Raw genomic sequence first — 23056 nt, forward strand, 5'->3', positions numbered from 1 at the left:
TGGGAGTAATTCAGGAGACACAGAGATTCATGCCGAGAAAAAGGAAGCATGGTACAGGGAGGGTGAGGCAACCATCCATGGCTGACGAGGGAAGTCAGGGGTAGTATAAAAGCAAAAGAGAAAGCATATAATGTGGGGAAGAACAGTGGGAAACTAGAGGATTGGGAAGCTTACAAAGACCAAAAGAGGGCAACGATAAAAGAAATAAGGAGGGAGAAGATTAAATATGAGGATAAGCGAGCCAGTAATATAAAGGAAGACTGTACGAGTTTCTTTGGATATATAAAGGGCAAAAGAGTAGCAAAAGTGGACACTGGGCCACTGGAAAATGACACTGGAGAGATAGTAACGGGGAACAAGGAAATAGCTGAGGAACTGAATAATTACTTTGGGGCAGTCTTCATGGTGGAAGACACGAGTAATATCCCAAAAAATTCAAGGGAGTGAGGGGGCACAGCTGAGTTTGGTGGCCATCACCAAGGAGAAGGTGCGAGAAATACTGAATGGCCTGAAGGTGGATAAATCTCCTGAACCAGATGGACTACACCCCAGAGTTCTAAGGGACATAGATGAAGCGATAGTGGAGGCGTTAGTGGTGATCTTTCAGGAATCGCTACAATCAGGGAGGGTACCAGAGGACTGGAAAATTGTTAATGTGTCATCCCTGTTTAAAAAGGGAGTAAGGCAAAAGATGGAAAACTACAGATCAATTAGCCTAACCTCAGTCACGGGTAAGATTCTGGAATCCATTGTGAAGGATGAGATTTCTGAATGCTTGGAAGCGTATGGTAAAATAGGGCTAAGTCCGCCTGGTTTCATCAAGGGGAGGTCATGCCTGACAAATCTGCTAGAATTCTTTGATGAAGTAACAAGCAGGTTAAACCAAGGAGAGCCAATGCACGTTATCTACCCAGACTTTAAGAAGGCCTTTGACAAGGTGCTGCACAGGAGGCTACTGGGTAAGATAAGAGCCCATGGTGTCAGAAGCAAGTTGCTAGCATGGATAGAAGCTTGGCTGTCCGGCAGAAAGCAGAGAGTGGGGATAAAAGGGATGGCAGCCGGTGACAAATGGTGTTCTGCAAGGCTCAGTGTTGGGACCACAACTTTTCACTTTATAAATTAATGATCTGGATGAAGGAACTGAGGGCATGCTGGCTAAGTTTGCAGATGATACAACGATAGGTAGAGGTACAAGTAGCATTGAGGAGGTAGGGAGGCTGCAGAAAGATTTGGACAGATTAGGAGAGTGGGCAAAGAAGTGGCAGATGGAGTATAGAGTGGGAAAGTGTGAGGTCGTGCACTTTGGTAGGAAGAAAAGAGGCATGGACTATTTCCTAAATGGGGAGAAAATTCAGAAGTCTTAAGTGCAAAGAAATTTGGGAGTTCTAGTCCAGGATCTTCTCAAGGTAAACTTGCAGGTTGAGTCAGTAGTTAGGAATGCAAATGCAATGATGGCATTTATTTTGAAAGGGCTTGAATATAAAAGCAGGGATGTACTTCTGAAGCTCTATAAAGCTCTGGTCAGACCACATTTGGAGTACTGTGCGCAGTTTTGGGTCCCATATCTCAGGAAGGATGTACTGGCCCTTGAGTGTATTCAGAGGAAGTTCACAAAACTGGTTGCAGGAATGAAAAGCTTAACATGCGCGGAATGTTTGAGGACTTGGGGTCCATACTCGATGGAGTTTAGAAGGATGGAATCCTAGGGGAACTTAGCCATTTGGATACAGAACTAGCTCGAAGGTAGAAGACAGAGGGTGGTGGTGGAAAGTTGCTTTTCAGACTGGAAGCCTGTGGCCAGTGGAGTGCCACAAGGATTGGTGCTGGGTCCACTGCTTTTTGTCATTTATATAAATAATTTGGATGTGAACATAGTTAGTAAGTTTGCAGATGACACCCCAAAATTGGAGGTGTCGTGGACAGCGAAGAAGTTACCTCACATTACAACTGGATCTTGATCAGATGGGCCAATGGGCCAAGTAGCAGATGAAGTTTAATTCAGTCAAATGCGAGGTGCTACATTTTGGAAAAGCAAATCTTAGCAGGACTTATACACTTAATGGTAAGATCCTGGGGAGTGTTACTGAACAAAGAGATCTTAGAGTGCAGGTTCATAGCTCCTTGAAAGTAGAGTCACAGATAGATAGGATAGTGAAGAAAGCATTTGGAATGCTTTCCTTTATTGGTCAGAGTATAGAGTACCGGAGTTAGGAGGTCACATTGCGGCTGTACAGGACATTGGTTAGGCCACTTTTGGAATATTGTGTGCAATTCTGGTCTCCTTCCTATTGGAAGGATGTTGTGAGACTTGAAAGGGTTCAGAAAGAATTTACAAGCATGTTGCCAGGGTTGGAGGATTTCAGCTATAGGGAGAGGCTGAATAGTGTGAGGCCATTTTCCCTGGAGTGTTAGAGGCTGAAGGGTGACCTGATAGAGGTTTATAAAATCATGAGGGGCATGGATAGGGTAAATAGACAAGGTCTTTTCCCTGGGTTGGGAGAGTCCAGAACTAGAGGGCATAGGTTTAGGGTGAGAGGAGAAAGATATAAAAGGGACCCAAGGGGCAACTTTTTCACAGAGAGGGTAGTGCTTGTGTGGAATATGCTGCCAGAGGAAGTGGTGGAGGCTGGTACAATTACAGCATTTAAAAGGCATCTCGATGAGTATACAAATAGGAAGGTTTTAGAGGGATATGGGCCAAGTGCTGGCAAATGGGACTAGATTAGGTTGGGATATCTGGTTGGCATGGACAAGATGGACCCAAGGGTCTGTTTCCATGCTGTACATCTCTATGACTGTATGAGGGGGATTCAATTGAAACTTACAGAATACTGAATGGCCTAGACAGAGTGAATGTTGGGGAGATATTTCCATTGGTAGGAGAGTCGAGAAACTGATTGCACAGCCTTAGAGTATATGGAAGATCTTTTAAAACAGAGAAACTTTAAGGAGAAACTTCTTCAGCCGGAGAGTGGTGAATTGATGAAAGTCATTGCCATAGAAGGCCAGGTCATTGAGTATATTTAAGACTGAGATAGATAGGTTCTTGAATATCAAGGGGATCAACGGTTAGAGGGAGAATGGGGTTCAGAAACTTATCTGCCATGATTGAATGGTGGAGCAGACTTGATGGGCTGAATGGCCGAATTTCTGCTCCTTTGTCTTATGATCATATAGTCTTACCTGCTGCATGTGTGGTAGCTTTCTGGGTTTCATGGACAAGTACCTCCAATCCCTTTCTGTTGCAGCTGTCTGTAGTTTTCCTCCATTTAAATAATATTCCATTCTTTTGTTCCCTTCCAAAAACTCACAACTTCACATTTTCCACATTATATTCCTCTTGACAACTTTTTGCCTACTTACTTAACTTATCAATATCTCTCTGTATACTGTTTGTAGCCCTCTCACAACCTGCCTTACACTTGTGAAGTCCGCAAATCTTAATATTTTGCTTTATTACAAGCAAATATGTGATTCAGGTTGAGCCACAATTATTTTTTGAGAAAATACTTCTTCAGCTGTTGCTCAGTGGGCAGCACTCTTGTCTATATGTCAGAAGGTGTGGGTTATGATCCCAAACCAGGACTTGAGCACATAATCTAGGCTGCCATTCTCAGTGCAATACTGAAGGAGTACAACAGTGTCAGGAATGCTGTCTATTGGATGAGACATTAAACCCAGGAGAATTTTTGTTTTCATCTCTTTCTAGGTCAGAAATATTGAAGCTAATGCTGAAGCCCCAGCTGAGATCAGCTGACTCAGAACAAACCATTTCCTGAAGCCTAGATTGAAATTGAATTGAATTTATTGTCACATGTACCGAGGCACAGTGAAAAGCTTTGTCTTGCGAGCAGTACAGGCAGATCACAGAGTTAAGTAGCATAGATAAGTAAATAATAGGTAAATAGCGGCAAAAACCAAAACACAGATACAGGTGAGTGTTTAAGAGTTTCTAAGTCCATTCAGTATTCTAACAACAGTAGGGCAGAAACTTTCGAAACCGGCTGGTGCATGTGTTCAGGCTTCTGTACCTTCTCCCGATGGTAGAGGTTGTAGAAAAACGTTGCCAGGGTGGGATGGATCTTTGAGAATGCTGGCGGCCTTTCCTTAACAGTGGGCCTGATAGATGGATTCTATAGATGGGAGGTTGGCCCTTGTGATTGTCCGGGCCGAGTTCACCACTCTCTGTAACCGTCTCCGATCTTGAATGGTACAGCTGCCATACTGGGCAGTGATACATCCAGACAGAATGCTCTCGATGGCACAACTATAAAAGTTGGTAAGAGTATTCGCCGTCATGCCAAATTTCCTCAGCTGCCTGAGGAAGAAGATGTTGTTGGGCCTTTGTAACCAGTGCATCCACATGAAGAGTCCAAGAAAGCTTGTTGTGGATGACCCACTCCCAGGAGCTTGACACTCCCCACTGGTTCCACTCTGTGCTGTTAATGTGTGGGGGGGGGGAGAAGGGGGGGCATGAGTAACATCCTGCCGAAAGTCAATAATGGGTCCCTTGGTTTTGCCGGCATTGAGAGCTAGGTTGTTCTTAGTGCACCATTTTTCCAGGTCTTCCACCTCCCGTCTGTAGTCTGTTTCATCACCATCGACCAACTATGGTGGTGTCATCAGCAAACTTGTAAATGGCATTAGTCAGGTATTTGGCGACGCAGTCATGGGTATACATAGAGTACAGTAGGGGGTTTATACACACCCCTGGGGGGCTCCAGTGTTGAGTGTTAGTGAGGATGAAATATTATCCCCAATCTTCACTGATTGTGGCCTGTGGGTCAGGAAACTGAGGATCCAGTTGCAGAGAGTGAGGCTTAGTCTGAGATCACTAAGTTTAGTAATCAATCTCGAGGGGATAATAGTGTTGAAGGCTGAACTGTAGTCAATGAGTAGGATTCTTACGCAGCTGTTCTTGGTGTCAAGATATTCTAGGGAGGAGTGAAGGGCAAGTGATATGGCATCTGACATGGATCTGTTGGTCCGATAGGCAAATTGGAGTGGGTCAAGAGTAGTGGGGAGGCTGGGGTTGATTAATGCCATGACCATTTCAAAGAACTTCATGACTAAAGATTCCATCTTTAGTACCGCAGCACAGTGTGAAAGAGCTGGAAATTCTAATTCTGGTGCATCTGGATTTTACAGGCCATATTCAGAGTAAGATCTTGCCAGGCCTTTAGCTTGCCGTCAACGTGGCTGAACCACTGACTAATAATAACACATTTCAGACTGTACAGTTCACTGAACACGGGACACCGTTTAAATTCCATACTTTATCATGCAGTTTTGAAAGCCAAAAAAAACATGACATTCTGGGTGAGCTAATCAACATCCAGCAAGTCAGCATCATTGTGTTTCTGCTTGTTTGGTTTTGTCAAGGTACAGCTCAGTTGATTTCAGATGGCCAGCAGCAAAGTGAAGCAAGAACTGCCTACGTGGCAGGGGAACTGAGAGGGAAGTCCATGGCCAGAAGATACAAGTGAACATTGTCCCTCAGGAGCAGTAAATGTAATCAGTCTCACTGTACACTAAAAGAAACTTAACCCATTGAGAACAGCACATCTCTCAAACTGCAAACAATGCAAACTGTCCCACTGTCTTACTTCATCCCATGCTGCCAGTGTAATAGTGACAGCTCTTCAAAAAGAACTCAGTGGAGACATAGCAGAGTCAATTCATGCTGAGTTCAGACAGGCTGGCAAGACATTATGGGCTGGAATCCAATGTGGGATGTGGATATATCAGAGAGTTACAGTGAGAACTCTGATAGATCAGAGAGGAGAAAGGACAGAAGTAACAGAAAGCAGCCAGCGATCAAATTAAATAAATACATGGGGATCTTATCATTAGGTCTTGGGTAATTTTGAACAGTTTAGAATAAGGTGTCAGTATCAGTCACGAAACTCCATGATTACAAATCAGTAGAGTCTATAAGACTGGAACTGGGCAGACCATTCAGCCTCTCAAGTCTACTCTGCCATTTGAGCGTTGAGCACTGAATAATTGTAAAGTGAGAACCTGGCAATATAAGATAAGACTGGGGCAAGACATCAAAGCTTGGTCAACCAGAACAAGGAGGGGTGAAAGAATAGCCCTTCATTACCAGGGAACAGAAAGGAGTTATCTTAATATTTATTATTTACATTACCATGTTTAATTGAAGAATATTCTTGGAAGTGATATTCTTGTTAGTTCCCTATATAAATACAGTTTATGTGTTAAATAAACCGACATTTCTGAGTACAATGGGTTCACTTGAGTCCTCGCCCATACTGGCAGCTATCCATTACGGTGAGTGCACGCAGCATGCAAGACAGCATGACACCATCGTGATGGGTATTTGTCCTCAGGTCAATTACCCATCATATTTTGTTTAGGAAGTTACTCAACATGATGTTTAATCTTAATCTGTATAATGGCATCACCCCGGCATCCCACAACCTTCATGGTAACATTCCATTGTCAACTTTGACACAGCAATTTATATTGGAAGAATAACTAGATGTTGATTGGGGCAAGATTGAAACTCACTCAAAAAGCAAACTGTATATTGATAAAATCAGAACTAAAAGGTATGACTTTAAAATGGATAGCAGAATTGTGTCCACATTCTCTATGACAACCTGCATTTATACAGTGTCATTACCAAAGTTAAAACATCCCAAGGCAAGGGTGCAATTGATTTAGATTTTGACATAAGCCACACAACGTTGCAGTGTCATTTACAGCACAGGAGGAGACCATTTGGCTCTCTCTGTGGAACAATCCAGTCAAACCCATTCCCCTGCTCTGTCCCTGTAGTCCTGCAAGTTTATTTGCTTTAAGCGCTTATCCACTTTCCTTTTGAAATCATTCAATGCCTCCACTCATATCATCCTGATTAGAAGTGAGTTCCAAATTATTAAGACCATAAAATATAGCAGCAGAATTAGGCCATTGGGCCCATCAAATCTGCTCCACCATTCAATCATGACTGATATATTTCTCAATCCCATTCTCCTGCCTTCTCCCCATAACCCTTGATCCTCTTAATCTTGGACCTATCTAGCTGTCTTAAATGCACTCAATGACTTGGCCTTCACAGCCCTCTCTGGCAATTAGTTGCATAGATTCAACACCCTTTGAATGAAGAAATTCTTCCTCATCTCAGTTCTAAAAAGGTGTCCCTTCAATCTGAGGCTGCGCCCTTGGGTCCCAGTCTCTCCTACTAGTGGAAACATAGTTTCTGTATTCAATCAGATCCCATTCCCCCATCCTTCTAAACCATATCAAGTAAAGATGCAGAGCCCTCAACCACTCCTCATATGACATGGCCTTCATCCCCAGGATCATTTTCATAAATCTCCTCTGGATTCCCTCCAATGCCAGTATATCGTTCGTCAGATATGGAACCCAAAACTAATCACTACTGACCTGCTGTGCTTTTCCAGCACCACACTCTCCCCACTAAGAAACAGGCAATTCTGGATTTAGTGATGTGCAATGAGGCAGACTGGATTAAGGAGTTTAAGGTGAAGGAACCCTTTGTGGGCAGTGACCATAAAATATGGTAGAATTCATGCTGCAGTTTGAGAGGCAGAAGCTGGAATCAGATATATTCGTATTATAATTGAGTAAAGGCATGGGGGAGGAGCTGGCTAGAGTTGATTATGAAGGAGCCCAGGAGGGAAGACAGTGGAGCAGCAATGGCATGCATTTCTGGGGATAATTTGGGAGGTACAGTAGAAACTCACCCCAAGGAAGAAGAAACCTACTAACGGGAGGCGAAGGAAGGACATGGCTGACAAGGGAAGTCAGGAACAGCATAAAAGCAAAAGAAAAAAACAAACGACGTGGTGAAGATTAGTGTGAAGCCAGAGGATTGTGAAATCTTTAAAAACCAGCAGAGGACAATTAAAAAGCAATAAGGAGGGAGAAGATGAAAATGTGAGGTTAAGCTAGCTAGTATTATAAAAGAAGATTGTAGGAGTTTTTAAAAGGTATGTAAAAGATAAGAAAGAGGCAAGAGTGGACATTGGACCACTGGAAAATGAGGATGGAGAAATAGTAATAAGGAACAAAGAAATGGCAGAGAAACTGAATAGATACTTTGCATTCATTTTCACAGTGGAAGACACCAGTAGCATACCAGAACTTCAAGAGGGTCAGGAGGCAGAAATTGGTGGAGTGGCCATCACTAAAGAGGTGCTGGGGAAGCCGAAAGGTCTGAAGGTGGATAAATCACCCAGACCAGATGGATGATATCCCAGAGTTCTGAAGGAGCCAGCTGAAGAGATTGTGGAGGCATTTATGGTGATTTGTCAGGAATCACTGGAGTAAGGGAGGGTACCAGAGGACTGGAAAATGGCTAATGTATAACCCCTGTTTAACAAGAGAGGGAAGCAGAAGACAGGAAATTGTAGGCTGGTTAGCCTTACCTCTGTTATTGGTAGGAATTTAGAATCCATTATTAAGGATGAGATTGTGAAATACAAAGTAAATGGTAAAATAGGGCTGAATCAGCATGGCTTAATCAAGGAATGATCATGTCTGACAATTCTATTTGAATTATTTGAGGAGGAAATAAGCAAGTGAGATAAAGGAGAGCCAGTGGACGTGATCTATTGGGATTCCAGAAGGCCTTTGACAAGGTGCCATATGGGAGGCTGCAGAATAAGATAAGTGCCCATGGTATTAGGGTAAAGTAGTGGCATGGATAGAGGATTGGCTGACTGGCAAAAGGCAGAGGGGGACATAAATGTGTCTTTTTCAGGATGGCAGCTGGTGACTTGTAGAGTTCCGCAGGGGCCAGTGCTGGGGCCATAACTATTCACATTATACATTAACAATCTAGGTGAAAGAATGAGGGCATCTTCATCAAAGTTGCAAGTGACACAAAGATAGGTAGAGAGATGGATTGTATTGAGGAAGTGCGGAGACTGCAGAAGGACTTGGACAGGCCAAGAGACCACATCAGGTGTAACGGATACAGTAGATGACATTGGTGGAGGTACAAGTAAATTTCTGTCGGATGTGGAAGGATCCTTTGGGGCCTTGGATAGAGATGAGGGATGAGGTGTGGGCACATGTTTTGGACTTCCTGCTGGTACCAGGCGAAGGTGCTGGGTATGGGGTGTGGGCTGGTGGGGGCGTGGGCGTGGATTGGATAAGGGAGTTGCGGAGTGAATGGTCTCTCCGGAACACTGATAGGAGTGGGGATGGAAATATATATCTGGTGGTGGGGTCCGTTTGTAGGTGGCGGTAGTGGCGGAGGATGATGTGATGTATATGGAGGTTGGTGGGGTGGAAGGTGATCTACTGTATCCGTTGCATCCAATGTAGTCTCCTCTACATCAGGGAGACAGGACGCCAACCCACGGACTGTTTCACAGAACATCTCTGGGACATCCACACTAACCAACCTCACAGCCCTGTGGCTGAACACTTCAATTCCCCCTCCCACTCTGCCAAGGACACGCAGGCCCTGGGCCTCCTCCATCACCAAATCCTTACCACCCGATGCCTGGAGGAAGAACACTTCATATTCCGCCTTGGAACCTTGCAACCACACAGGATCAATGTGGACTTCACCAGTTTCCTCATTTCCTCTTTCCCTACATTATCCCAGTCCCAAGCCTCCAACTCGGCACTGCCCTCTTGACCTGTCCATCACCTTTCCCATCTATTCGCTCCACCCTATCACCGTCTGCCCAAACTTCGTCTACTTATCGCATTCTCAGCTCCCTTCCCCCCAACTTATCTCTCAGCTACCCCCCACCCCCAACCCCAGCCCACAAGCCTCATTCTTGATGAAGGGTTTATGCCCAAATGTTGATCCTCCTGCTCCTCAGATACTGCTTGACCTGCTGTGCTTTTCCAGCACCATACTCTCTCGATTCCGATCTCCGGCATCTGCAGTCCTCACTTTCTCCCTGTTTCTTAGTGGGCTCTACCACAAGCTGCTCCAAAAAAAGTCTCGTAGACATTCCAGAAATTCCTTTTCTTGGGGTCCACTACCAATCTGATTTTCCCAGACCACCTACATATTGAAATCCCCCATGATTAATGTAATAGTGCCTTACATGCCTTTTCTATCTCCTGATTTATTTTCTTCCCCACATCCTGACGACTGCTCGGAGGCCTGTACATAACTCCCATTCCCATCTGGGTCTTTTCTCCTTTATTAATACTTGCAGATTTGTCTCCTTTTCCCCAAAATGTTAGATCAGTGTCCTCAATAATCTCAAAAGATTCAGAGAATCATATAGTACTGACCTCACACCATCAGTTAAGAAGGAGTTCTTATGACAGGTGTCCAAAAGCTCGATCAAAGAGATAGGTTTTAAGGGGCATCTGAAGTGAGGAGCAAAGGTTTAGGGAGTGCACGAACCAATTATCTGTACCCTCTGACCCTTCTCCAAATCATCTGAAGACTACATCCATAAACGCCAGGAAGATGTATGAGCTAACCGTCATATTTTGAGAGATTATTTTCTTGCCCTGTCGGTAGCTGGATTCAGCCAGCAGTAGGCGCTGTTTACATTGCATCTTCACGTGACGCGATTTCGAAAAGCTCTTAGCAGAGAAGTTTGGTCCTATCGCGTTTCCGTTGGCTAGGTTTGTCACCAGCGAATCAGCGTTTCACGAACTGAGGTTCCACTTTAAATACCAAAACAAACCCAACAAATTTACATACACATCTGGAATTGGCCGGGAGGATTGGAAGGTGAACCGCACTTCATCAGTAGCGGGTGACTGGCAGCCAGATCAACCAATCAGAAACGGCAGCTGGCCACATACAGTCTCTTGAACGGATCAATCGGAGGTAAACCCGCCCACAGCGGGTTTCAGTATGTAAGGTTCGGCGGACTGTTTTAGTATTATGTTGGATGCGGTTTAATCGTAGAATTACAAATTATTGTGTTTAGAGATTTGTGGTAGAAGTGTTCCAGAACGTATATAAGTATATTAATTTGTTGCTTGGTATTAGATAACTTGAGCATTGTTGAAATAAAGAGGCATTCTGTTGAGGTTTCCCGTCTTGCACTTGTTAGGACGAAATCACAAGAATATCAAACTTCAAGAGGAAGAAAAGTTTATACAGCATAAGAGAATGGTTGTAGTTAATTGTTGCCTGCGGTATTCTCCACAACCTAGAAATGTAAAAGCTGGTTCAGTTGAGGCGTTCAAAAGGGTATTGGATCAGTATCTAGCTAAAAGTAACATGCAAATATATAAGTAAAAAGCAGGAGATTGGTATTTGGTAATGATGCTTGTTTGAAGAGCTGGTGCAGGCTCAATGGTCTCCTTCTACACTGTAAGACTTGTGTGTTTCTGAATACCCTTATCAATCGTAGTACACTTTCCAACCAATTGGTACCATCTTCTCATGCTGTATAAATTGTTGTTCCAATTTGAGATTACAATTATGTTCTGATGAGTACAAGATGAAAAGCTTTGATAGTCTGCTTCAACAATCTGAGTAAGACCATAAAATATAGAATTGGGTCATTTGGCCCATTGAGTCTGCTCTGCCATTTGATCGTGGCTAGTATGTTTCTCAACCCCATTCTTCTGCCTTCTACCTGTAACCCTTGACCCCTCACTAATCAAGTACCTATCTCTCTCTGTCATTAATGCAATGACTTGGCCTTCACAGTAATGAGTTCCACAGATTCGCTACCCTCTGGCTGAAGAAAGTTTTCCTCACTTCAATTCTAAAGGGTCATCCCTTCACGCTAAGGCTGTGCCCTTGGGTCCTTGTGGAAACATCATCTTCATGTCCACTCTTTCCAGGTCTCTCCAAATTCTTTAAGGTTCAATCAGATCCCCCTTACACTTCTAAACTCCATCGAGTACAGACCCTTTGACCTCAAGTGCTCCTCATTCTTGGGATTATTTTTTTTATAAATTTCTTCTGGACCCCCCTCCAAGACCAGCACATCCATCCTTTGATATTCTAAATCAAAACATGAATAGTATATTAAATCAATAGTTTGAGCTTTTGAAGAGATATCCTGCAAACTTGCTAACGAAATCTTGCAGTTAGTGTGAATCTGTTATACTTCAAGATCTCCTGATTCTTAAAAAAAATGGTAGTTTTGACTTAATCTCCTGGCCTCACCCTGGGAAGAGCTAGAAATTTACATGCAGCTACTGATCCATAGGACTTATTGAAATTCTAAATGTTTCAGGATCAGCTTGTTTAGTTGTTTTTCTTGCTTACCCAAGTAGTAGCCTGAAACACACCAGTAATGTAGCAACGAAACACAGATATCCCCATCAAACCTCATTGTGTTACACATAGGATCAGGTTGAATATTTTAAAATTTGTCCCTCTTCCAAAGTGAATTGTGACATGTTCATATTTTCCTTGTTTTACATTTCACAGAATAAAACACAACTTGGAACTAATTCATCCTGCAATTGGTGTGGAGGCAAGGGTGACCGAAAAGTATTCATCGATCAGCGAAAGATTGTTCGGCTAGGGAAGATAATGCAAACCCAGGTGGAAGAGCATTTGTGCTCTGTTTTCCCCAAGGATGATGGTCTTTTTTCAGATTATTACACAGAAGAGAGCAGTTACAAATTTTGTGGGCATGTTTTAAAGATCACCCAAAACTTCAGCGCCAGTCTGGGAGTTGCTGCTCTCGTGTGGGATGCCGTAAGTCTTGGGACGTGTGTGTGTGTGTGTATTTTTTTTTAATTTGCTTGTGAAACATGGACATTGCTGGCAGGCTAGCATTTATTGCCTGTACTTTGTCCATATATTTTGTATAGACGAAAATTAAGCTAGTTACATCTCATTTATTTATCTGCCCCATTAATATTTTAACTTATAGGCTGGCCGTATTTTCCTCTAAGTGGGAAAGGTATGGTTTCAAGCTCCAATCTAGGACTTTGGCACATAATCATAGCCTAGCCTTGCAGTGCCGAACTATTGGAGGTGCAATCTTTCAGAAAAGACATCCAACTGAGGCCCTGTTTGCCTGCTCAGATGGATAAAAGGGATTCCACACCACTAGCCAATAAAGATTGGCGATGGGGAGGGTTCTACTAATATAGGGCCAAAATGTCTCCCTTTTTTCCCCCTTCCAATGCACCCATTCATCTCTTTGGTCTTTGAGACTTTCCTATACACAAATTGACTGCCACATTTTCGTACATCGGAATATGTTTCAAAGTAAATTGTTGACTGTGAAACACTTTGCGACATCCTGAAGTCACGACAAGGTTATCTAAAAAAAAAAGTTCTTTCTTACCTGACTTCAATCAATTCTGCACTGAACTGACCAGTGGGAAATCAGTCTGGTTACTTCTGTTCCCCACCAATCACTCCTTCTCATTATATGGAGCTGTTTGAATGTAGGTATCAGCAGTGACTCAGTGGAAGCATTCTTGCCTCTATCAGAAGATTCGAGGTTTTACTCCAAAATCTTCAGCATAAAGTTGAGGCTGACAATTGCAGTATAGTAGTGCACTTTCAAAGGGGTTGCCTTTTGAATGAGGCATTAAACCAAGTCTGACCCTATCTAGATGAATGCAAAAGATTCCATGACACTGTTTTGAAGAAGAGCAAGGGAATTATCCCCAGTGTCCAGGCCAATACTTAGAGTCAGAGAGTTGTACAGCGTGGAAACAGGCTCTTCAGTCCAACTTGGCCATGCCGACCAGATACCTTAAACTGATCTCGTCCCTCTAAACCCTTCCTATTCATATATCCATCCAGATGCCTTTTAAATACTGCAATTGTACCAGCCTCCACCACTTCCTCTGGCAGTTCATTCCATACAAGGACCACCCTCTACATGAACAAGTTGCCCCTCAGGTCCCTTTTAAATCTATTCCCCCCCCCCCCCCCCCCACCTGTGCCCTCGAGTTTTAGACTCTCCAATTTGGGGAAAAATGCCTTGTTTATTTATCCTATCCATGCCCCTCATGATTTTATAAATCTCTATGGTCACTCCTCTGCCTCTGACACTTCAAGGAAAACAGCCCCAGCCTATCCAGCCTCTCCTTATAACTCAAACCCTCCAATCATGGTTATATCCTTGTAAATCTTTTCTGAACCCTTTCAAGTTTAGCAATATCTTTCCTTTCGCAGGGAGACCATTATTGAACGCAGTATTCTAAAAGTAGCCTCAACAGTTAGCCTTCAGCCAACACTTAATGATCAGATAATCTGATTTATTAGTCCTTGAGCACCAGTTGCTGAAGGTAAGCATGCAGTTGCAGCAGGTGGTAAAGAAGGGAAATGGTATGTTGGCCTTCATTGCAGCAAGTTTTGAGTACAGGAACAGGAATGTGTTTTACAGGGCCTTGGTGAGGCCACACCTTGAATATTGTGTGCAGTTTTGGCTTTCTTCTGAGGAAGGATGGTCTTGCTCTCGAGGGAGTGCAGTGAAGGTTGATTCTGGGGATGGCAGGACTGATGTAAGAGGAGAGACTGACTGACTGACTGACTAAGTTAGGATTGTTTTCGCTGGAGTTCAGAAGAATGAGGGAGGATCTCACAGAGACTTATAAAACTCTAACAGGACTAGACAGGGTTGATGCAGGGAGGATGTTCCTGATGGTGGGTGTGTCCAGAACCAGGGGTCACACTCTGAGGATTCCAGGTGGACCATTTAGGATGGGGATGAGAAGACATTTCTTCACCCAGTGAGTGAGCCTGTGGAATTCATTGCCACAGGAAATAGTTGATGCCAAAACATTGAATGTATTCAAGAGGTGGCTAGATATGGCACTTGGTGTGAATGGGATCAAAGGTTATGGGGAGAAAGCAGGATTAAGCTATTGAGTTGGATGATCAGCCATGATTGTTATGAATGGCAGAGCAGGCTTGAAGGGCCAAATGGTCTCCTTCTGCTCCTGTTTTCTGATGTTTCTCTTATCAGATTGCTGTTTGTGGAAGCTTGCTATGTGCACATTGACTATTACATTTCCTACATCACACTGTGACTGCATTTCAAAAGTGTTTACTTGGCTGCAAAGCACTTTAGGACGTGCTGATGTTGTAAACATGCTACATAAATGCAAATCCTTTTGTTCTTTCTCTTGTCTTCTGGCACTATCTATTGGTACTGCAATGCTTCATGTCACCCTTGAAATTCACTTGTTCTAATATAAATGTGTGATGTTTTCAGGGTCTGGCTCTTTGTCAGTACTTTGAGAAACAGAAGATGAGTTTCTGTGGGAGGAAGGTGATTGAACTGGGTGCAGGCACTGGAATTGTGGGGATTCTTGCTGTTCTCTTGGGTAAGTTTTTAAAGTGAAATTTTATCGGGGCAAACAATTAATGGGGATTTGGCATCACAATCAGATTAGTCATGATCTCATCAAGTGATGGAGCAGGCGAGAGGGGCTGGGTAGCCAACTCTGGCTCTTAATTTATACATAGAGTCATAGAGGTGTCCAGCACGGAAACAGACCCTTCGGTCAAACTCTTCCATGCTGACCAGATATCCTAACCTAATCTAGCACTTTGCCAGCACTTGCCCCATATCCCTCTAAACCCTTCCTATTCATGTACCCATTTAAATGCTGTAATTGTACCAGCCTCCACCACTTCCTCTGGCAGCTCATTCCACACACGTACCACCCTCTGTGAAAAAGTTGTCCCTTAGATCCCTGTTAAATCTTTCCCCTAAACTTATGCCTTTTAGTTCTGGACTCCCCCAACCCAGGGAAAAGACCTTGTCTATGTACCCTATCCATGCCCCTCATAATTTTATAAACCTCTATAAGGTTACCCCCTCAGATTCCAATGCTCCAGGGAAAAACAGCCCTAGCCTATTCAGCCTCTCCCTATAGCTCAAACCCTCCAAATCTGGCAACATCCTTGCAAATCTTTTCTGAAACCTTTCAAGTTTCACAACATCCTTCCTATAGCCAGGAGACCAGAATTGCACACAATGTACTGTATAGATAAGGAGAGTATACTAAACATCTTCTTCACTATACTACTTGAGAGACCCCCCTCTTTCAAGGAACTATGACCCTGCACTCCAAGGTCTCTTTGTTCAGCAATACACCCCAGGACCTTACCATTAAATGTATAAGTCCTGCCCTGATTTGTCTTTCCAAAATGCAGCACCTCACATTTATTTGCATTAAACTCCATCTGCCACTCCTTGGCCCATCTGATCAAGATCCTGTTGTATTCTAGGTAACCTTCTTCACTATCCACTAGACCTCCAATTTTGGTGTCATCTGTAAAATTACTGACTACACCTCCTATGTTCACATCCAAATCATTTATATAAATGACGAAATGTAGTGGACCCAGCACCGATCCTTGTGGCACACCACTGGTCACAAGCCTCCAGTCTGGAAAAACAACCCGCCACCACCACCCTCTGTCTTCTACCTTCGAGTCAGTTCTGTATCCAAATGACTACTTCTCCCTGTATTCCAGGTGATCTAACCTTGCTAACCAGTCTACCATGAGGAACCTTGTTGAACACCTTACTGAAGTCCATATAGATCACGTGCACTGCACTGCCCTCATCAATTCTCAGTTACTACTTCAAAAAAAACTCAATCAAGTTCGCAAGACATGATTTCCCACGCACAAAGCCAAGTTGACTATCCCTAATCAATCCTTGCCCTTCCAAATACATGTAAATCCTGTCCCTCCAGATTCCCTCCAACAACTTGCCCACCACCGATGTCAGGCTCGCTGGTCTATCGTTCCCTGGCTTTTCCTTACCACCTTTCTTAAATAGTGGCACCACATTAGCCAAACTCCAGTCTTATGGCACCTCCCCTGTAACTATCAATGATACAAATATACAAAGGGGCCCATCCGTCACTTCCCTAGCTTTCCACAGAGTTCTGGTTATACCTGATCAGCTCCTGGGATTTATCCACTTTTTAAAATGCATTTCAAGACATCCAGTACCACTTCCTCTGTAATATGGACATTTTTGAAGATGTCACCATATACTTCCCCACATTCTACATCTTTCATGTCCTGCTCCATAGTAAACACTGATGCAAAATACTTGTTTAGTATCTTTCCCATCTCCTGCAGTTCCACACAATGGCTGCCTTGCTGAACCTTGAGGGGTCCTATTCTCTCCCTAGTTACTCTTTTGCCCTTAACGTATTTATAAAATCCCTTTTGGATTCTCATTAACCCTATTTGCTAAAGCTATCTCATGTCCCCTTTTTGCCCTCCTGATTTCTCTCCTAAGTAAATTCTTCCTGCCTTTTTACTCTTCTAAGGATTCACTCAATCTCTGCTGTCTATACCTGATATGCTTCCTTCTTTTTCTTGACCACACCCTCAATTTCTCTAGTCATCCAGCTTTCCCTACAACTACCAGCCTTTGCTTTCACCCTAACAGGAATATACAGGATTCTCGTTATCTCACTTTTTTTGAAGGCTTCCCGTTTTCCAGCCATCCCTTTACCTGCAAACATCCGCACCCAATCAACTTTTGAAAGTTCTTGCCTAATACCTTCCTCCAATTTGAACTTTAACTTTTAGATCCTGTCTATTCTTTTCCATCACTATTTTAAAACAAAGAGAATTATGGTCACTGGCCCCAAAGTGCTCCCCCTCTGACACCTCAGTCATCTGCCCTGCCTTATTTCCCAAGAGTAGGTCATGTTTTGCACCTTCTGTAGTAGGTACATACATATACTAAATCAGAACATGTTCTTGTACACACTGAATAAATTCCTCTCCATCTAAACCCTTAACATTATGGCAGTCACAGTCTGTTTGGAAAGTTTAAAATATCCTACCATTACCATCCTATTATTCTTATAGATAACTCGGATCTCTTACAAATTTTGCTTCTCAATTTCCTTCTGACTATTAGGGGGTCTCTAGCACAATCCCAACAAGGTGATCATCCCTTTCTTATTTCTCAGTTTCACCCAAATAACTTCCCTGGATGTATCCCCAGGAATATTCTCCCTAAGTACAGCCGTGATGTTATCCCTTATCAAAAACGCCAAACCCCCTCCTCTCTTGCCCCCCTTTCTATCCTTCCTGTAGCATTTGTATCCTGGAACATTAAGCTGCCAGTCCTGTCCATCTCTGAGCCATGTTTCTGTAATTGCTTTGCTATCCCAGTCCCATGTTCCTAACCATGCTCTTGAGTCCATCTACCTTCCCTTCCCTTCCCTTTTAGGCCTCTTGCATTGAAGTAAATGCAGTTTAATTTATCAGTCCTACTTTATTCTTTGCTTTGTTCCTTCCTGCCCTGACTCTTTGGCTTGCTCCTTTTCCCAACTGTACCAATCTCCGACTAATCTCTTTCCTCACTATCTCCGAGTACCACCCCCCATCCCCCCCCACTGCCACCTTACGAGTTTAAATCCTCCAAAGCAGCTCTAGGAAATCTCCCTGCCAGTATATTAGTCCCCTTCCAATTCCGGTGCAATTCTTCTTTCTTATACAGGTCACTTCTACCCTAGACGAGATTCCAGTAATCCATAAATGTGAACCCATCTCCCCTGCACCAGCTCCTCAGCTGCGCATTTATCTGCTCTATCCTCCTATTCCTACCCTCACCGGGTGTAATCCAGATATTACTACCCTTGAGGACTTCCTTTTTAAATTCATGCCTAACCTTCTCTATTCTCTCTTAGGAATCTAATCCTTTTCCCTTTCCAAGTCATTCATTCCAATGTGTACAATGGTGTCCTATTGGTCCCACTCCCCTTTGAGAATATTCTGCACTCTCTGAGATATCCTTGATCCCAGCACCAGGGAGGCAACACACGATTCTAATTTTTCGCTGCTGGCCACAGAAATGTCTGTCTGTGCCTCTGACTATCACAATCGATCACTTGGAACGTGACGTACCCCTTACTACATTAGAGCCATTCTCTGTACCAGAAGCTTGGCTGTTTGTGCTATATTCCCCTGAGAGTCCATCGCCCTTACATTTTCCAAAATAGCGTACTTGTTTGAGATAGTGCAGGAATCTGCTGTGGCTATCTGCCTACCTCTCTTACCTTTCCTGGTGGTAACCCATCTACCTGACTATATCTGCGGTTTTCCCCCTTTCTATAACTGCCATCCATCACGCCCCCAACTCCTGTAAATTCCTCATTGCCTCTAACTACTGCTCCAACTGATCCATGCAATCTAATAGGATTCACAACCAAACACACTTACTGCAGACATAATCATCAGGAAAACAAAGCAAGGTGTACGGAATATAAACCAAGAGTGCTGGAAGAAATCTGTAGTGCTGGCAGCTTCTGTGGAGGGAGTAAGAGAGCTAATATTGTAGGTCAATAATCTTTGGACTGTTTCTTTCTCCACAAAGGATGTTGAATACCTGTTGAGTAGTTTCAGCATTCTCTGTTTTATTTAAGATTCTCAGCATTTGCTTTTTTAGTAATGACATGCTTTGTGTTGCTGGAAGAGGGGACTATGATAAAGGAAATGTTTGCTTGCTAAACAGTTCCCCTCCAATAATCTACGTGTTATTGTCATCCCTCCTGATGGTTTCGTTGATTAAGGCACTAAACTCTATCGACATGTTTGTGTGTGTTGGTACCTGTGCTGCGCAGTCCCATCTCTGAACCAGACCGGGTTTCTTTCCTCTGCCACCCTGCCCTTCCCCAGCCACAGTGGAGACGAGAATGCTGACTAACCAGTGACAGATGCCTTCCTGTGGTGTAATGGCTCCAGGTTGGTACAGTTCACCGTAGGAGCCTACAACCAACTTGATCCTCTTCTTTATTAACCTAGCACCTGAACTACACAGGTGTGTGGTACTTGACATTGCTGACGATTGACTAGCCAACTAATGAAACTTGAGAAAAGATAGATCTGTCACCGAAAACTGGGATTCTTTCCCCTTCAACTCATAGAAGCCAGCACTCTGAAAGGGTGATCCATGCCAGTGAGGCAGGGGTACACTTACCCATATTCTGTGCTGATGGACTGCACAGACTGTCTGGTTAAACTTCAACATGTCTAAATCTGGAAGTTCTCTATGCTTTGATTGTTAAATCTGTGTCACCTCTTTCTAGATTTGTCTGAGCGGTTTGTGTCTGCAAAGGAAGAAAGTGTGTTGGGCCAGAAGAAATAAACTTTGTGGATATCTTGAGAATTCTTATTCTTATTCTCCATTCAAATTACTCCCTGAACACACCCCATTTTCTACCTCTATAACCTCCTCCAGCCCTACAATCCTTTCAGACCCTTCTTCTCTCTTAGGTTTGGCCCCTCGTATCTCCCTGATTTTTATTACTTTGCCATTGCCTTCATGCTGCCTGCATCCTTAGCTCTGGAATTCCTTTTCCTAAAATTCTCTATCTTTTTACATCTCTTTCCTCCTTTTTTAGGATCCTGTAAACCTCTCTCTCTTTGATCAACCTTTTGGTCACCAATTCCAACTTTCTCCTTATGTGGCTCAATGTCAAACATTTTGGGCATATGCTCCTGCTCCTCTGATGCTGCCTAACCTGCTGTGCTTTTCCAGCACCACACGCTCAACTCTGATCTCCAGCATCTGCAGTCCTCACTTTCTCCACGATGTTACAAATGCTATATCATTGCAAGCTGTTTTTTAGGTTTGGCGACTCTTTTAAAAACTGCTGATTTCAAAAACCTCAGGAGTAATTATAAATGGAGAAATGTTTTTTTTCTTTTACTTATCAGGTGGAGATGTAACCATCACAGACCTACCACAAGCTTTGAAACAAATAGAGAACAACGTCTTGGCCAACATCCCCACTTCCTGCGCTCATCGCTCCCGGGTCCATGCCCTATCCTGGGGCAGTAACCATAGTCACTTTCCCACTGACTATGACTTTGTTCTGGGCTCTGACATTGTGTATCTCCCTGAGACCTACACTTCACTCATCCATACTTTGCAACATCTTAGTGCACAGAGGGCCACCATTTATCTCTCTTCCAAAATGCGGAGGGAGCATGCAACTGTCTCTTTCTATGAGGAGATCCTGCCCCAGCATTTTCAGTGCCAACTTCTTCACAGGAATGAAGAGAAAAATATTAACCTGTACAAAATAACCAAAAAAGAACCTAGTGTCAAGAGAGCAGTAATAGCAAGAAAAATCTGTCATTTACTCTCAAGATGAGGCAGACCGTCTGTACGTGACCCTTGTAACACTTGGTTTGAAGAATTATTTTCTATCTTGTGATAAGGATATTTCTAATTTCCTTTTAACCCCTTTTGTGAAAACCTGTTTAATTCTTGAAGTTGGTAGCATTTCCTAGGATGCAGTTCAATGGATTTCGCTGATAATCTGTTTCAATGGCAACTTAGCTAAGTGGCTACTCTTCACGTCAGTTACAAGAGTTAAGGGGCCATTTGACTATTTAGGGTATTGCAACCAACGCCCATGCAGTTCAACCATCCCTGGCTGGTTGTTTCTCCTTCTCCGACCCTATCCTTGGCCCAAGGCGACTGAAATTAATAAAAGTGTTGTAACTGCCTCTTTGGCTGAGAACCTTGCTGTAATAACTCAATGAGTAGTCAGATGTGTGTTTGTTTTTTTAACAAACATCATGGTTTAATTTAAACAGTAAGACATTACTGAGAGAGTGAATTTGTGGAGTGACAAGGCCAACTGAATGAACACGGATGGCTGAAACAACATTTTTCAGTATTGTCTGCTTGCTGCCAGTTATTCAGTTATCTCTCACAGTTGCACTTCAGCAGAGACTAATGCTGGTAGTACACAAAATATATCAACATAAAACTCACTTCTCTGCCTGTAGTGCGGGTGCCAGTTTGGGAGATTAGGTGGAAGGCATGCCCTCTAAAACCTCAAAGAAGTAGGCAGCATTAATATGTGGATAGCATAGCTCAGGTGTCGAGAGTATATTGTGGAAAAGCACAGCAGGTGGTTTGATAAAGGGGTGGAGATCAGAATGAAGCCCGAAGCTGTACTCCTCTGACATCTCCCATTCTCTCCCACCACTACACACCCCCAAAATCTCCATTGCTGCCAAGGATGACTCTGTATGAACATTTCTTTTTATGTATTTAACATTTAAGTAAAGTTGTAACCTTGAGATTGTAAAAATAGGAACTCCCTGGAAAACTCTCAGAACAATCTGAGAGCTAACATTGATAATAATTATGTACATTACCATCTTTCTAATCGAAGGAAGATATATTTTGGATGCAGAAAACAACAAAATTATGTACATTGAAATTATGCTGCAGTGAGGAATGTCAATGCCGGAGAAGAGAATATTTTCCATACTTGTATTAAATGGTTGATCTTTATCCAAAACATGCTCTGAGCCTTGGATCTTCACTGGCAGCTCACCTTCAGAGAATCGATGAACTGTCTGATGTTGACTTTGCATGCCTTTCAATACTGTGCCTTAAATCATGCTTCACGCAAGCATCCTTAATCCACTAGCCTGACTTTTTCTCAGTTTTACAATGTAATTTACACTGTCGGCTTTCACTGGATCCACAATATCGTTTCACAAAAGTCAGTTGGAAGGATTGCTTCCACCATTCTGTGCTGGATTTAAACAAAGTTAGTTGAAAGACCAACTTTGTGATGCAGTGCTATCCAACTAACACTTGCCAAAAATAATTATATTTATGATCATGTTTATGGAAATTGTTTTCAGGGCTGTTTCTTGAACATAAATAGTTCCTCAAAAATGAACAGAATATCAAAGTGCCTCCAAGTTAACTATACCTTTTTCTCTGTACTGTGTATCAGCATTTTGTGTAGATGCAGTTACCAAGTTTCTGTATGTTAACGATTTTGTATTATTTTTGCTTTAACTCCCGAACCAAGAAAATGTATTGCAATGGCCAAAGAAAAACACCTCCAACCAGTTATGCTTTGAAACTTGTTCAGTATTTTTAGTCTGTAAAAAGCAAAAAAAAATCATAAACACAAAATATTTCAAACATCTTGTTGTCATTTTGTTAAATTGAAAGAACAAACATGTATTTCTACAGCACCTTTCATATGCTTGGAATATCCCAAAGGGTTTCACTTAGAGGCACTTTTGCAGTATAGTCACTGTTGCTATAAATGTAATATCTCTTGCTAAGTGAGGTTCAACAGATACCAGAAAACCTCTGATACCTTGCCCAAATAT

The 23056-nt window shown here is 42.9% G+C and overlaps 1 protein-coding gene across 5 annotated transcripts; it reads left to right on the top strand.

Moving 5' to 3' along the window:
* The first annotated feature begins 10628 nt into the window (after positions 1 to 10628).
* Positions 10629 to 22856, top strand: LOC122543274 (EEF1A lysine methyltransferase 3-like). 5 transcript variants are annotated; one of them, XM_043681753.2, is made up of 4 exons: positions 10629 to 10841; positions 12374 to 12646; positions 15129 to 15240; positions 20618 to 22856. In XM_043681753.2, the coding sequence occupies exons 2-4, from the start codon at positions 12479 to 12481 to the stop codon at positions 21055 to 21057; spliced, it is 720 nt and encodes a 239-aa protein (XP_043537688.2). In that variant the 5' UTR covers positions 10629 to 10841; positions 12374 to 12478; the 3' UTR covers positions 21058 to 22856. The 5 variants fall into 5 exon arrangements, with proteins under 5 accessions (XP_043537688.2, XP_043537690.2, XP_043537691.2 ...); XM_043681755.2 differs by having other exon boundaries at positions 10629 to 10836; XM_043681756.2 differs by having other exon boundaries at positions 10629 to 10807.
* Positions 22857 to 23056: the final 200 nt, after the last annotated feature.

Source organism: Chiloscyllium plagiosum, unplaced genomic scaffold (genome assembly GCF_037043375.1).
Source record: "Chiloscyllium plagiosum isolate Xiang-an unplaced genomic scaffold, Cpla_swu_hap1 HiC_scaffold_53X, whole genome shotgun sequence".
Classification (NCBI taxonomy): Eukaryota; Metazoa; Chordata; class Chondrichthyes; order Orectolobiformes; family Hemiscylliidae; genus Chiloscyllium; species Chiloscyllium plagiosum.

Coding starts and splice junctions, on each gene's coding strand:
- LOC122543274 (XM_043681753.2), top strand. CDS start 12,479: ATGCAAACCCAGGTGGAAGAGCATTTGTGCTCTGTTTTCCCCAAGGAT. Junction 12,647..15,128: donor CTGCTCTCGTGTGGGATGCC/GTAAGTCTTGGG, acceptor TGATGTTTTCAG/GGTCTGGCTCTTTGTCAGTA. Junction 15,241..20,617: donor GATTCTTGCTGTTCTCTTGG/GTAAGTTTTTAA, acceptor TTTACTTATCAG/GTGGAGATGTAACCATCACA.